This window comes from Crinia signifera, chromosome 19 (genome assembly GCF_055691185.1).
Source record: "Crinia signifera chromosome 19, ASM5569118v1, whole genome shotgun sequence".
Taxonomy (NCBI): domain Eukaryota; kingdom Metazoa; phylum Chordata; class Amphibia; order Anura; family Myobatrachidae; genus Crinia; species Crinia signifera.
In genome coordinates this window covers 26,502,175-26,519,246 of record NC_139226.1, presented here as the reverse complement: position 1 = coordinate 26,519,246, position 17,072 = coordinate 26,502,175, and the positions used below count along the sequence as shown (strand labels likewise).

Here is a 17,072-nt window from a genome sequence, read left to right as displayed (position 1 = left end):
CCACGTCCAAATACCGCATGAATTTTCTACACTCTGAACAGGGGGAGGAGAGGGGCGTGAAGGGCTGTATTGGCTCATTACCATATATGTACGCCCAGAGTTTCATGGGCGTTCCCATGGAAACGCTGGGCGTATGTATGGTAATGCGGCCGTGACGCACGTGTAGGGGGCGGACATATGACATCGCCGGATGTCAGCTGCCCGCCCAGATCCCTGCTTTTGCACAGAGAAATGCCTGAGTGGTCTGGAGCACTCGGTGCTGCCTGACCACTCGTTCCTGCATTCGATGGTCTGCGACCATCGAATGATGGGGGAGGTTCCCAGAGATGGAGGAGGTGTACACACGAGAAATCCACTCGTGCTCCGTGCGGTCAGTGGCTTACCGCATTCGGACGCAGTGAGCGGTCCGTACGGAAGGCGGGGCTCAGGGCGCTCGGTCCTGTCCGCATATTCGGATCCGACCGCACCAACCAGAATAAGGCCCATGGTTTTGTCCATCTAAGAAGGATTTTGTCAGAAAGAGTGAACTAGAATAACCCCCATAGTGAGGCATCTGTCATCTCGCCTCACTAACACCAAACAGGTATGAATGCTCGTGTCACGACAGATATAAGAAAAAAAACAGGATATATATTAAATAAGATCTATAATACAATTTAACAAAGTACAAACACTGTAGAACTACAAATACCATGAATCTCCGCAGCAGCTACAGACATAGGGTGCATGATAACAGGTGGTGCGTAACGTACCTGTGGATGCCGCCTATGAGCTTATGCTCCTTCCATTGGGTCAGATGAATCCTCCTATACACAGACTGTAGGTTAAGATGAGCACTTCTAACGATGATCCACGACTCTGCTGTGTGGGTGCTATGTCCGTACCTCCTTACCATAGTGGAAGGTGTTATATATCCAAGAACGTCAGTGTAGTGACTCCCACGCTCATATGGCGTAAACCAAGGATCCTTTGAATAAGAATTCATAACATGGAATTGACTCGAGTCCTTGTAAAACTACAAACGTCGGAGACTACATTTTTTGTCATTTTTCAAATCTGAATAAGTTAGTACAGATTCGGACTCATGTAAAGTTGGTCGCACGTGAATTTGGATTGCACAGTTGCGCACGAGCCTGATTATTTATATGTATGTTATTATAAATACAAATCAATATGGTTTGTGGCTGCATCAAGATAAGTCTGTGACAGGGCTAAATTCCATAGGGGGAATCGGAGCAGTGAAAGAAATGCTATCAGTACTGTGAATCCTCCAAACACCCCGGGATGGTAGGTTGTGGGGTAATAGCCTAGTTGTCAGTAACTAGTAATTCTACAAGTTCAAACAGTCCACCATTCACTTCTAACAGATACATTTACACAATGCATTCCGGTACTTATGTAATATCTGGGCTCCCGGTTTTCTTATGAGACCGTGTCCCCTCGCGGGGCTCGCCACGCTTCAGGCACGGTGGCTCGCTGCGCTCGCCACACTATATAAAATCAACTCCATGCGTAGTTGGATAGTAGGGGTATGAAAAAATGGGGTGCATTTAACATGGGAGTCCAGATAATACATAAGTACCTGCATTCCTACCACACAACTCCATTTGCACAAAAATACCATCAATCAACCACTTTTACAGTCACCCTCCATCGCCTCTTATACAGTCCATTGCCTCTTGTACAGACACCCTCAATCACCTCTTGTACAATACATTGCCTGTTGTACAGTCACCCTCCATTGCCTGTTGTACAGTCACCCTCCATTGCCTGTTGTACAGTCACCCTCCATCGCCTGTTGTACAGTCACCCTCCATCGCCTCTTGTACAGTCACCCTCTATCGCCTCTTGTACAGTCACCATCCATCGCCTGTTGTACAGTCCATCCCCTCTTGTACAGTCACCCTCCATTGCCTATTGTACAGTCACCCTCCATCGCCTGTTGTACAGTCCATCGCCTGTTGTAAGTCACCCTCCATTGCCTATTGTACAGTCACCAGTCACCCTCCATCGCCTGTTGTACAGTCACCCTCCATCGCCTGTTGTACAGTCACCCTCTATTGCCTGTTGTACAGTCACCCTCCATCGCCTCTTGTACAATCACCCTCCATTGCCTCTTGTACAGTCCATCACCTTTTGTACAGTCACCCTCCATCTCCTCTTGTACAGTCCATCGTCTGTTGTAATGTCACTCTTTATCATCTCTTGTACAGTCACCCTCCGTCGCCTGTTGTACAGTCACTCTCCTTCACCTCTTGAAGTCACTCTCCTTCGCCTCTTATACAGTTCATCACCTCTCGTACAGTCACCCTCCATCACCTGTTGTACAATCACTCTTCGTCGTCTCTTGCACATTTACTCTCCATTGCCTCTTATACAGTCCATCGACTCTTGCACAGTCGCCCTCCAGCACCACTTGCACAGTCGCCCTCCAGCACCACTTGCACAGTCGCCCTCCAGCGCCTCTTGTACAGAATCATCACCAATGAAAGGCAACTAATGAGCAAGGAAATTCTTGTGACTCTGTAAGTGGCCAGGGATAATTACCACCATTACCAGATCATGGTTAATAAGAGCCTATGCACAGTAGTTATTTGAAAGAGTGGGCACAATGCAACAATTTTCTGTCCAATTCCCCCAATAATATCAGATTGACCAGATAATTGTGCAGTGTACATGTGGGTGATCGGTATCCAATGCCATATTTTCAGAACAAAACGGGGAAATGTCTCCTCCCCAGGGGTGGAGTGCAGTAATTGCGGCAAGTACACTGTGAGAGATCTCACTTTGTATGTCCACAATATCTGCAGGGTTCCAGGCTGCCTATAATACTATCTACACATGAATGTCCAGCATTATATGAACTACAGAAAACTCATGCACCCTAATTTACCGTATTTCTCCACATTACCATTCTCCATTACCCGCTTTTCCACATTTTCTTGTCCTCTGTCTGTTTACTCTATTCCTTTCTTTTTTCTCCCAGATAAATAAGCCAGTGCAGTACCCAGTAACCCTGGGCCAGTGCTATTCCCAGTTGACAACTGACTCGCATCATGTGATCACTCCGCCATCACTGAATGGAAACCAGAAAGTGCCGGTTGGGGAGACGCAGCTTGGGGGACTCCAACAACTCCATGCCCCCCAGATCCATCACCAGAATGGCTTTCCTGAATATTTTAGTATACGCTCAGCGGGCCCCCAGCCGATGTAGGCTGCAGTAACGGAAAAAGAAGACAGTTCTCAGTGGGACAAGATGGACCTTTGTAAGCCAGACATAGGCTGGCTGACTGGATGTGTGTAAGAGTTTATCTGAGCGGGTGTATCTTTATAATGACATGTCCATGTGTATATATTTTCATACTTCTAACGTATGTTTGTGTGTGCATGAGCAGAAATATTTATGTGCCTACATCTGTGCCTCTGCCTGGGGTCTCGTCTTTCTCATAATCAATGTATTATTATCACCAGATCCTGTCTGTAATGCCCTTGGTTCATTCATTTTAGTTTTTGCTCTGCGCTTATTCTATTGTTTGTGTAGCTGCTCAACTGTAACTCTTCATATCTGTACTGTCATTTCCCATCTACTGTCCTCTGTAGTTTCCCGGATCACTCCATCGTACCTGTCTGTAATTTATAGGATTTCTCCATCCTTCCTGTCTGTAGTTTCCTGGATTTCTCCATCCCACATGTCTGTAATTTATGGGATTTCTCCATCCCTCCTGTCTGTAGTTTCCTGGATTTCTCCATCTCCTAGATCTCTCAGTTCCAACTATCTGTAGTCTCTTATATATCTCTGAACCATCTATCTGTAGTTTCCTACGTTCCACCTTTAGTTTCCTAGATCTCGGTTTCATTTATTGTCTCCTAGACGCGTCCATTCCATCTATAGTTTTTTAGATCTGTTCTTCATTTGTAGCTTCCTAAATCTCTCTGTTCCTTTTATCTGTAGTTTCCTAGATCTCTGTTCCATCTGTAGTTTCCTAGATCTCTGTTCCATCTGTAGCTTCCTAGATCTCTATTCCATCTGTAGCTTCCTAGATCTCTGTTCCATCTATAGCTTCCTAGATCTCTATTCCATCTGTAGCTTCCTAGATCTCTGTTCCATCTATAGCTTCCTAGATCTCTGTTCCATCTGTAGCTTCCTTGATCTCTGTTCCATCTGTAGTCTCCTATATCTTTGTGTTCTATCTATCTATCTATCTATCTATCTATCTATCTATCTATCTATCTGTAGTGTCCTAGATCTCTGTTCCATCTGTAGCTTCCTAGATCTCTGTTCCATCTGTAGCTTCCTAGATCTCTCTGTTCCATCTGTAGTCTCCTATATCTTTGTGTCCTATCTGTAGTTTCCTAGATCTGTTCCACCTTCCTACTGTAGATCTTCTTTTCATCTGTAGTTTCCTAGATCTCTGTTCCATTTGTAGTTTCCTAGATTTCTGTTCCATCTGTAGTTTCCTAGATTTCTGTTCCATCTGTAGTTGTCTAGATCTCTGTTCCATATTCCTACTGTAGATCTCATTTTCACCTGTAGTTTCCTAGATCTCTCTGTTCCATCTGTAGTCTCCAATATCTCTGTGTTCCATCTATCTGTAGTTTCCTAGATCTCTGTTCCATCTGTAGTCTCCGATATCTCTGTTCCATCTGTAGCTTCCTATATCTCTGTGTTCCATCTATCTGTAGTTTCCCAGATCTCTCTATTCCATCTGTGTTCCATCTATCTGTAGTTTCCTAGATCTCTCTGTTCCATCTGTAGTTTCCTAGATCTCTCTGTTCCATCTGTACTATCCTATATATTTGTGTTCTATCTATCTGTAGGTTCCTAGATCTCTGTTCCATCTGTAGTTTTCTAGATCTAGGTTCCATCTGTAGTCTCCTATATCTCGGTGTTCTATCTATCTAGTTTCCTAGATCTCTCTGTACCATCTGTAGTTTCCTAGATCTGTTCCATCTTCTTTTTTTTATTCAATACATTTTTATTGAGATTTTTAGATGCATACCAAACAAACATAACAAACATTAAAAAATAAAAATCTAAATTAAATACAGCAAAAAGACATAGCAAACAGATCAATATACAGCAATCAAGTCTACAAGTAATTACAATAGGGTGTATGGCTCCTTCTTCTTCTCATAACCTGTTCCATCTTCTTAATGTAGATCTTTTTCATCTGTAGTTTTCTAGATCTCTCTGTTCTATCTGTAATTCCCTGTATCTCTGTGTTCTATCTATATGTAGTTTCCTAGACTCTCTGTTCCATCTGTAGTATCCTATGTATGTGTTCTGTTTGCAGTTTCCTAGATCTCTCTGTTCAATCTGTAGTTTCCTAGATATTTTTCATCTGTAGTCTCCTAGAACTCTCTGTTCCATCTGTAGTTTTCTAGATCTCTGTTCCATCTGTAGTTTTCTTGATCTCTGTTCCTTCTTCCCACTGTAGATCTTTTTCATCTGTAGTTTCCTAGATCTCTCTGTTCCATCTGTAGTTTCCTATATATTTGTGTTCTATCTGTAGTTTCCTAGATCTATCTGTTCCATCTATCTATAGTCTCCTAGATCTCTGTTCTATCTATTGTTTCCTAGATCTTTCTGTTCCATCTACAGTCTCCAAGATCCCTGTTAAATCTGTAGTTTTCCTAGATCTCTGTTCCATCTGTCATCTCCTATATATTTGTTCTATCTATCTGTAGTTTCCTAGATATCTCTGTTCCATCTATCTGTAGTTTCCTAGATATCTCTGTTCCATCTATCTGTAGTTTCCTAGATATCTCTGTTCCATCTATCTGTAGTTTCCTAGATATCTCTGTTCCATCTATCTGTAGTTTCCTAGATATCTCTGTTCCATCTATCTGTAGTTTCCTACATCTTTCTATTCCATCTAGGTATCTGTAGTCTCCTAGATATCTGTTCCATCTATAGTCTCCTAGATATTTCCATCCCATCTGTGGTTTCCTATACAGTATATGTGTTCCATCTGTAGTATTCCAGATCTCTATTTTCTATCTATCTATAGTCTCCTAGATATCTCCATTCCATCTAGCTGTAGTCTCCTAGATCTCTTTTCCATCTGTAGTTTCTTATATCTATGTGATCCATCTGTAGTTTCATAGATCTCTCTGTTCCATCAGTCTGTCGTTTCATAGATATTTATGTTCCATCTTTCATTTCCTAGATCTCTTTGTTCCATATGTAGTCTCCTAGATTATTATTTATTAACAGTTTCTTATATGGCGCACACATATTCCGCAGCGCTTTACAGAGAATATTTGAACATTCACATCAGTCCCTGCCCCAGTGGAGCTTACAATCGATATTCCCTACCACATTTATATGTTAGGGTTAATTTGTTGTGAACCAAATAACCTACCAGTATATTTTGGATTGTGGGAGGAAACTGGAGTTCCAGGAGGAAACCCACGCAAGTTCGGGGAAAATATACAAACTCCACACAGTAAGGGCCATGGTGGGAATCAAACTCATCACCCCAGTGCTGTACGGCAGTAATGCTAACCATAACACCATCCATACTAGATCTCTCTGTTCCATCCTTCTGTAGTCTCCTAGATCTCTCTGTTCCATCTTTTGTTTCCTATATATTTCTGATCCATCTGTAGTCTCCTAGATCTCTCTGTTCCATCTGTAGTGTCCTAGATCTCTCTGTTCCATCTGTAGTGTCCTAGATCTCTCTGTTCCATCCTTCTCCTACAGTAGATCTCTCTTTTCCATCTTTTGTTTCATAGGTATCTCTGTTCCATCTGTAGTGTCCTAGATCTCTCTGTTCCATCTTTTGTTTCCTATATATCTCTGTTCCATCTGTAGTCTCCTAGATCTCTTTGTTCCATCTGTAGTGTCCTAGGTCTCTCTGTTCCATCCTTCTGTAGTCTTCTAGATCTCTCTGTTCCATCTTTTGTTTCCTAGATATCTTTGTTCCATCTGTTTATCTCCTAGGTCTCTCTGTTCCATCCATTGTTTCCTAGATCTCTGTGTTCCATCTGTCACTTTCTTGATGTCTCTGTTCTATTAATCTGTACTTTCCTAAATCTCTCTAGTTCCATCTGTCGCTTCCTTGATGTCTCTGTTCGATCGATCTGTACTTTCCTAGATCTCTCTAGTTCCAGCTGTCAGTTCCTTGATCTCCCTGTTCAACATATCTGTAGTTTCCGGGAACTCTCGATTCTCACATTGGGTGTTTCTATGCTCCTGATGTTTGCTCTTCTCTTTTTGGTTCAACACTCATTTCTCTTCATTGTATATAACAATGAATAATTTACAAACTGGTTTATTCTCCTGTCCAGTGGCACCAATGGGACTGATGAGAAGGAATATGGGGCTACTATGAGTAGCATATTATGGAGCTTACATTAGATGGACATTGGAATAGCTATGGAATACTACATGATACTGTATTACATATGAAATGCTCTGAGGCATGTTTTTAGCCATCTACTGTATCCTCATCTGTAATGTCTGATTGAGTTTTGCTTATTTTATATGAAATGAAAGCACCTTGGTGCAGTACAGCGGCCAGTGGCACCTTGTATCCACTCACAGCAGTATTTCAGATGGTGCCTCATTATTTATGTACCCTCTGCCTATGTTGTATAAGAAACAACAAGTGACCTGCTTGGGATAGTTCTATAGATGGTAAGCTAGCCGATGCCTGGGTAACAAAACGTGACCCAGCATCATCTCCATTCAAAGTTCATTGTCCGCTGTTGCTTTTACCTTTTGAGGTGACCTATCGTCTACACACAGTTGGTTGTGTGGTTGAAAACAATAGTCTGCATATTCATTCTCTGGGAACTAGTGACATCACTGAGACATGAAGTGTAGCCAATGAGAAGCTTCAAGCCACAATGCTGCCACTATTTCCTACTGACTATTGCTTCATTCCAGAAATGGGCTAATTTTACTGTGTATAGGTGATGTCACAAGGGGACCGATTCAGACCTGATTGCACGGCTGCAAATTTACACAGCGGCTGATTATCAGTACACTGTACATGCGTATGGTTCGCAGTACGCATGTGCGAGGCCGTCCGCTGATGAAGTCCTGCAACCTTTTGTAAACGCACATCGTTCGCAAGGCCATTGACAGGAAGTAGGCACGTGTGGGTGGAAACTGGTCGTGTAATGGGAGTGTTAAGAAATAAGCAGGCGTGCCTAAGAAATGCTGGGAGTGTCCGGCAAAACGCTAGACGTGCTTGAGCCTTTTCCACCGCACCGCCAAGTAAGTCTCTGAAACTTCTCTGAGATTGTGATGACTGGTGCCCAGTGTAAACATCATTAGATGATGAGTCTGTTACGATGATCACATCGATTCACAAAGCGGGATTTCACTTTAGTGGCTTAACAACGCTAGCTGCGGCGAATTCATGGCTGTGCGATAAGCTCTGAATCAGGCCCTAGATCCCAGAGACCCCCCTATTGTACTGCTGTATCCCTTTCACATAGCACCTTATTACTGGGTTCATGCCGATTTCTTGCTGGTTTGACCCGGTAATCTGTGCGATGTGAAAGGGGTTACCGGGTCCCGCAACCGGTAGCAACATTGCCGGTAAAAAAAGAAGGGTTCTTACCGTGTTGCTTGCGGTGTGAACGGGTTAATCGTGTCAACCCGTTTCCCATTCGCACCAATGGAGAAGGCAGTGCTTGGAGCAACGCCAGCTCTAAGCGCTGCCTCCTCCCCCGACCAAGCTCCGCCGCTCTACCGAGCCCCTGGTTGATGCAGCGAACCGGCAATATTTCCAGTTCACTTAGGGCTATAGAATACCAGGTTCCAAATCTTTATGCCATGAAGTCAAATTCACAATACTGACAGTAGCAGGTTGGCATTGATTATGATGAGATGGATAAAATGAAAAAAATTCACAATATCTACAAAAAAAGGTTGCATTGACATTTCCATTAAGGTTAATGATAGGCATAGAGCGTTATCCAATTAGTGGGGTAATTACCGCAACTAATGGATATGCCAGGGGCTATCCAATTAGCACCAATACCTGGGACCCAGGGATTATACATGGGGTGTCTAATACCCCTTTCACATCGCAAAAATAACCCAGGTCCAGCATTCTGACTCGGGTTAAAAGAAGGGTTAATCCCGGGTTGGACCCGGGTTTCTGTTAAGTGTGAATGGGTAACTGCACATAGTAGCCCAAATTGATAAGCTGTGATAAATACTAACTTGCTTTATGGAAGTTAAGCAGAAGATAGTAAGTGACTGTAAGTGGGCTTCCTGCTACAAGGACTGTGTACATACGATCACATTGCAAATTTTGCCGGCTGTCGGACCCTTTAACTAAAAGCGGCTTTATCATTGTATACCTCTGCGGCTGCTTGTTTCGTTTCCGCATTATTGGAATGTGCTGTACCACCGCAAAGTCCCGCCCCATTAATTAAGCCTGCCATCTAAACCGGATTGCGAACAGAAGCTACAACGAACCATAGGATTAAGGAACGGTGAGCCCCGATATACTGGTCTGCTGCATTAATCTAATGTTCTAGGACAGGGGAGGCCATCGCAGTCCTTCAGATCTACCAGAGTCCATGTTTTCCAGGCCACCTGTGGATCTGTAGACTGTGTCCGTTAGGAACGAAGGCAGCACGTGTTTGAAATTGTGAGTAAGTAATGACTGCATCTGTGCACCAGCTGGGTAATCTGGAAAACGTGACCTGTCGGTAGATCTCGAGGACTGGTTTGGTCAGTCCTGCTCTAGGAGCTTAATATATGAGACTCTCTGTTGCCCTCTGGTTTATTTTAAAGGGGCTTGGCATTCCCCTTTTGCTTCCATCTCAGGGTAACCATATAGTGAGTGTTTTGGGATGCCTGGTTTTTGCCACTGGGTTATATTGTGATTATACGGTAGCAGTGTTGACATTATGAACATGCCAACCTAATGAATGTGGACATAATGTACTACAAACATCTTTATAATTGTATCCTAAATAACTGTGCGGAGCTCTCTTATACCCTCTTGTGGCAGAACCAAGCACTGCATACTGCACAAAGAAAGGCAAGAGTGTTAAAGGACTTGCTTAATAAATCTCATTTTTATACTTAAGAAAATGTGTGTTCTTTATTTCTCTGGATGTTTTTTTCAATTGAGTCAACCTCAATATTGGCTTTTGGTTATGGAAGTCAGTTAAGGTTTTCTATGAAAGAGGACATCATTTTTGGGTGTCACCCGGCCATTTTCTGGAAGTATCTGGAAAAATGCAGGCGTGCCCAGGGAATTTCAGAAAGGGTCCGTGACGTCAGCTCCAGCCTTGAACCACCTTTTTTTTTATTGCAACCTTGTGGAATGGAAGGAGTCACACACACTTGCACAGACTGGAAAATCATTTGATGGAGAGCGTATGAATTTGCAGCTGATCAGAAATATTTTTGCAAGCTATTTGCAGACTTGGTCAGGGAGGGTTTTTACCCTGTCTGGGCGGTGGCTATTGATCGCAGGGGTCTGCAAAATTGCCCATCAAGTGATCAGATCTGAATCAGGCACAGTATACAAATGACTTCCATACAGTATACAGAACATCCCAGTGACTGACATACAGTACAGACAGCATCCCTGTGACTTCCATTCAGTACAAATCCCCAGTGACTGCCCAATGTACAGACAGTATCCAGTGATTGTATCCTCTTGACTTCCACAAAGTATAGACAGTATCCAAGTGCAGTACAGACAGCAACCCAGTCATCGGTATACAATACAAACAGCATCCCAGTGACAGCAACATAGTACAAACTGTCTCAGTGACTGCTGTACAGTACAAATAGCATACCTCCCAACACATGACTCCAAGATGTACACAGTGCTCTATCCCTGGACTTTTCTCTTAATTTATGATTGCCATAGCCTGTGTTGAAACACCTTTCTTATCCAATAACCTATTTAAAACAGGTGATGACAATCATAATTTAAGAGGGACGTCCAGAAACAGAGCATGCTGTCCCTTCTGAAATGGGTCATGTTGGGAGGTATGACACAGACCAGTGACTCCTGTACAGTACAAATAGTATCCTAGTGACTGTCACCCAGGTGTCACCATGTTGTACAGGTAGCATCCCAGTAAACAAAATACTATATAAAAAGCATCTTGGGGACTGCAAGTTGTGCGGACTTGGGAGAAGAGCGGAATGCGAGATGTGGTGTTATTGCTGGTTTCAGAGCCATGCCAACTTGCACCTTTTGCCTGCCAATCGGGATTCCTGTTCCCCGACTATACAATGTCTGGGAACAGGCAGAGTCTGGCAGCCGCACCGCCGGGAGACATAGTATAGCCTGCCCGATTAGCAGGTCTGCTGCTATTTCAAATCTTGCGTCAGCTCGACTGAGCCAATCGGAGTTCGCAGTCCGGCAGCCAGTCAGGACCAACAGTGCTGGCTCCCAATTGGCTTCCTGACCGCAAGATGGCAAGAGATTTGAAATAGCACAGACCTGCTCTGATGCAGCTGGGGCCAATTGCACAATGCTCTCTGTCCGGCTACCTGCTGCTGTCACCCTCAGCACTCTTAAGCTGTGTACACACGGTACACAAAAGGTGCGTACACACTGCTGCAATTTGTCATGAAATCGCTGGCAAAATGGTCGCTCAGTGACCATATTGCCAGTAATTTCATTTGCAGCCAGCGATACATGCCTGTGAGCGCGCTCCCGCGGCCAGCCCTTCATGGTCGCTGGTCGCAGGAGCTTGCTCCTCCGATTCTCCCCCAAAATTGCTGGTCGCTGGTGCACAAAGCACTGTGCACCAGCGACAAGCGACACCTGCTAGTCCAGCGCCGGCCGTTTCACCGCCCACCCGCCGTGTCACCGCCCACCCGCCGTGTCACCGCCCACCCGCCGTGTCACGGAGCCAGCCCCGGCTTCTACAGTACCTCCGCTCCGTTTCTCTGCCCGCGCTTACAGCAGCATCTCCCCCCATCAGCACGCTAGTCCTGACTCCTGCACAGCCGCACTATTACGTGCATAGGCTGTAGTAGATGGCATTGGTGTTGGGCAGCATGATTATGTTCATGCTGCCCATCGATGGTGATTTGCACCATCGGTGGGCAGCATGAGCATTACCATGCTGCCCCACACCAATACTATGTGACATAAAAAAAAAATGAAGGGTCATTGGTGTGCGGCAGCATGATTATGTTCATGCTGCCCATCGATGGTGATTTGCACCATCGGTGGGCAGCATGAGCATTACCATGCTGCCCCACACCAATAGTATGTGACATTAAAAAAAAATGAAGGGGCATTGGAGTACGGCAGCATGATTATGTTCATGCTGCCCATCGATGGTGATTTGCACCATCGGTGGGCAGCATGAGCATTACCATGCTGCCCCACACCAATAGTATGTGACATTAAAAAAAAATGAAGGGGCATTGGTGTGCGGCAGCATGATTATGTTCATGCTGCCCATCGATGGTGATTTGCACCATCGGTGGGCAGCATGAGCATTACCATGCTGCCCCACACCAATAGTATGTGACATTAAAAAAAAATGAAGGGGCATTGGTGTGCGGCAGCATGATTATGTTCATGCTGCCCATCGATGGTGATTTGCACCATCGGTGGGCAGCATGAGCATTACCATGCTGCCCCACACCAATAGTATGTGAACTCATTTTAAATGAAGGGGGCATTGGTGTCGGGGGGGGCAGGGGCCGCACGGCCGTCTTGTGCCCCCACACCCCTGGCAGGAGCGGGGCAGATTATCCTGCCCCTACAAAGATGACCCCTGCTACATCTGTATATACACCATATACACTTTTATTCCCTTCCAGAAGGACTTCCCACAACCCATGTCAATCATAAATGAATTTAAATAGAGGGTAAAAAAAATCTAGTCAAAATTGCTAGCAATTTTCAGGGAAAATTGCTGGTCCCTCTGAAAAACTGGACACTGAGCAATATATTGCTGAGAAATATATTGCGGAGATATATTGCAAGTACACTGAGCAATATATTACTCAGCAATATATTGCAAGCAATATATCTCCCCCGTGTGTACACAGCATTATCGCTGGCAATATGGTTGCTGAGCGACCATATTGCCAGCGATTGGAGTGTGCACCAGCGATAAATCGCCAGGTGCGCGCCCCTGTTTTTCAGCCCCTGAATGGTCGCTGGTCAGAGGAGCATGCTCCTCCGACCAGCGACTTCCACTGCCTCTTCTCCCGGCAGTGTGACATTTTCATCTGGGACCATCTCTGGACACTGAGCAATATATTGCCAGCGACATATTGCCCCATGTGTACGCACCTTTAGGGGCAGATTTATTAAACTCGGTGAAGTGATAATATAGCTGGTACTTTTCACCGGCCAATCAGCTCCTAAATGTGAAGTTACAGGCTTGGTTTGAAAAAATTACAGGTAGGAGCTGATTGACAAGACACGTTATCACTTTACCGAGTTTAATAAATCTGCCCCTTAATCTCCCCCACGACAACGGGTATTTAATCCCCCATGGCATCGAGCATGAAGGCTTTGGCATCGAGCATGAAGGCCCTGTCATTGATCAAGAAACCCCTAACAATTAACATGTAGGTAAGCAGCATTAATGTGGCATAATATGTAATAGGCCTCATGGTGTGTTGCATAACATGTAATGGGCATCACGGTGTGTGGCGTAATGGGCATCACGGTGTGTGGCATAACATGTAATGGGCATCTCTGTGTGTGGCATAACATGTAATGGGCATCACGGTGTGTGAGATAAGGCATTATGGTGTGCAAAATCAGGAATAGAATTGATGCAAATGTTAAATAAAAACCATGATAAAGCAATAGGTGGGCAGTGGGTGAGTCAAGGGGCGGCCCCGTCATAACATAATCCCTTCATCCAGGGCAACTATGATCTACACAAGTGCTGTGGCTGAATAAATTCTCACCTGCATAAACTAGTGAACCTGTGGACATAAGAAAAATATCCCGGATTAAAGCTACATTATTGTAGGTATTATGTTATCTAATCACTGTGGCATCAAGCGGATTAATCTGCTGTTAAGCACTTGTGGCTGCACCACGAGGAGACATCAATTCAGAGACTACGGAAATAAAATAAAGCCCATCATCCGAGTCACACTGTCCGACAATTCCCCGCCCCCTGCACGTAGACGTCACGACGTCAGGCTAGCAGTGTCCGTACACGACGTGCGCTCATATAGTGTCCGTACAGGGGGCGGGGCTTATCGCACACTTCCTGTTGAACCCTGAAGAGTTTTGTATCCGGTTCATCTGGGAGTGCAGTGGACAAATAGCGGATTTATATCTGCAGCCTGCAGGAGGTTAGTGCCAAAGGGGAACTACAGGTTCCAGCCAGGCTTGTTTTTTGCATTGTCGAACATTTGCACCAAAAAGGGGAGGAAAAAGGGTGGAGGGTGCAGTCACTGTGATGCCTGGTTGTGTGGTATGAGTGCCAGAGTCACAAAGATGGGCAGGGACTGCTTTTGTGTGTGTGTGTGTGTTTATTTGGGGATTTTCTAAAAGGATGATCACCAAAAGGGGGTGATCGGGATGATTGCCTGTAGTTGGGTATGATGTCATGTGAAGCATGCAGGCAGTTGTTCAGTAGGTATTCTAAAAATGGGTAGTGTCTAGATCCCATGCAGTTTAGGTAATTTTCCCATCATGCCCTGGGTCCACGTATACCTGGAGGGGGAATATAAATCTGTGGCGAGCGAAGCGAGCGTAGCGAGCCCGCGAGGGTACAATGCTGCAAAAATAAAACAAAATAAACGACACCTACAGGAATTACACATAAATTTAAAAACGTTGTGAGGTCATCTAACAACTTCCGCCCTCACTGAACGTCACTTCCTGTAAGCTATACTGCATGGGAACTAGTCTCTACCATTCTAAATGCAATGGGGTGTATTCCATGTTATCTGCGAGCTGTGACAGGTCGAAGTGTGCCTGCAAGCTGTCACAGCTCGCAGGGTCAGTATTCAGCTGACCCCCTGCACGCGCCATTTCCCCCTCGCTAGGTTTTTGTAGTGAGGGGGAATCGGCGTGTGCGGACACTTAAACAGCGAGGCTCGTGGCTAAATGCAGCAGGCTCCCTGCATTAGTCGTGAGCCTCGCTGTTTGGGGGAATCCTCGCCGTCCTCTGACAGCGAGGATTTCCCTGGCGCGTTGAATAGAGTGAGCTACCGGCGTGGGGGTTAAACGGAGAGGATCGATTTGTTTTCAGCGATAAGACAAGGGGTAATTCACAAGGAATAATCAGGCGCTGTGGCAGGAGCTGAGAATCTAAATTAGCAGCTGCTCAAAAATGGGGGTATGAACAGGAGAAGAGAAAGAAATCAGCTTTAAATGGGGCGCACTCCTCACCCAAGATGTCTTAATTAAAGACTTTTTATAAAAACGTACCTACTGTTAGGTGTATATTTTATTAGTGTATATTAACACGTTGACCTATCCGGCCATCATTTATATTTTGGGTTTTCAATTTTATTAATTGTATTCAACCTTTATATAGTATTCCCTTTACAAGGGATAACACATAGCGAAATTATTAAAAACAAGTAAAGATATAGAAAAACAAAAGAAGTAGAAATTTAAAAGTGTCTCTGTGACCTATTCGTAGCTATATTAGAATTGCTGGTAGTAGCTATATAGTATCTGTGTTCACTGTAATTTGTAATAAAGAGAGTTTTTTACTCGTCTACTGTATCTTGTGTATTTATTCAATGTATTATTATAGTTATGTAACCACTCCTCAGTTGACTTATGATGTCATAGGGTAATTATCCAGTTGATGGAGTTGGTACATTTTTATGTATGGGTATAATATTTATCCACACACAAGTTTTGGTGAAATTTATTCTGTCTCGGAGTATGTATCAAATCTTCAACCCAATGTATCAAGGATCACCTTCTCTGAATGCTCACAGGTTTGTTTACTGTCTTGGAATGTGATGATTGATCTCAGACATCACGGGAAAAGGGGGTGCTTGCCGTTCAGCCCGGTACTCCCTTATATGAGAAGTCTAGGTATCACTGTACAGATATTCTCATGCAGTGGTGGATTCAGGGGGGGGGGCACCCGGGCACGTGCCCCCCCTGTCATTTTCTTTTGTAGCTGAGGACCAGGGCTTTCCAACGAGCCCAGCCCCGTGTCTCTAGCCCCCCGGGAACCGGAGATATCGCCTGGCAAAGCTGTAACGTTTTTTCCCCATAGGATAATATGGGACCCGTCAATTTCGACCCCCACCCGGTTCCGACGGCTACCAGTCCCCCCCCTGGCATTACAGAAACTTGTGGTTGATCTCATCCAATTCCAAATCGCTGGGCCTTCAATATGATACCAGGCTGGTCCATATCGGTCAATCGGTTCCAGAGATATTGCATGTAAACCGATTTTTTTTTTTAAATGTAATTTCATGGCTGTTCATGTTGTTTGAGGGCAGATTACTCTGGAACCAAACGTTCCAGTTTCACTGGACCAAAATCATTCAAAGCCTACTCAAAAGTTCTTAAATATGATACTTGTCTCATGTAAATGGGTCAGTTGGTTCCGAAGATATAGCCGGTTGAATGAGATAACTGGTTAAAGGGGGGGAGGGGTGGTTTTCTCTCCCCCTCACACCAGAAAATGCAGAGACTAGGCTGGTGTTAAAGGGGCCAACCTGGGAATGCCTTTTCTGGTGTGGGTATTATTCCAAATAGCCAGGACCTGTAGTGCTCTGAATACAGCCAGGCTCTGCCACTGTCAGTGGCTATCACTTCTGCCTGGCGGCTGTCCACCATATACCACGAGCATGTATTCCCCCTTGGCAATGAGCATGGAACTTCTGGCAATGAGCATGGAACCCTTGGCAATGAGCATGTAGATAAGCAGCACTTATGTAGCATCATTTTTAATAGGCATTAAGGTGTTTGGCATAATACATAATGGACATAATGGCGTGTAACTTAACGTGCAATGGACATTATGGTGTAAATGTTTAATGCGCACCTTTGGTGGACAATGTCACTGTTTATGAAGCGTATTGTGAATTTTGGCTTAATCTGTGTGGCATTATGTGAATTCTGCATCAATCCGTATGGCATTATGTGAATTTTGGCTCAATCCAT

General features: G+C 44.5%; 2 protein-coding genes across 2 annotated transcripts in view; both read left to right on the top strand.

Moving 5' to 3' along the window:
* The window catches only part of TMEM145 (transmembrane protein 145), a 56,206-nt gene extending 47,128 nt beyond the window's left edge, over nt 1-9,078 (top strand). Inside the window, exon 16 of the mRNA XM_083162193.1 lies at nt 2,987-9,078. Within this exon, the coding sequence (XP_083018319.1) occupies nt 2,987-3,214 (228 nt within the window). The 3' untranslated portion in view covers nt 3,215-9,078. The remainder of the gene's footprint in view (nt 1-2,986) is intronic.
* Nucleotides 9,079-14,165: 5,087 nt separating this feature from the next.
* The window catches only part of MEGF8 (multiple EGF like domains 8), a 54,076-nt gene continuing 51,169 nt past the window's right edge, over nt 14,166-17,072 (top strand). The window contains 1 exon segment of the mRNA XM_083162192.1: nt 14,166-14,281. The gene's annotated coding sequence lies outside the window, so the exon portion shown is untranslated.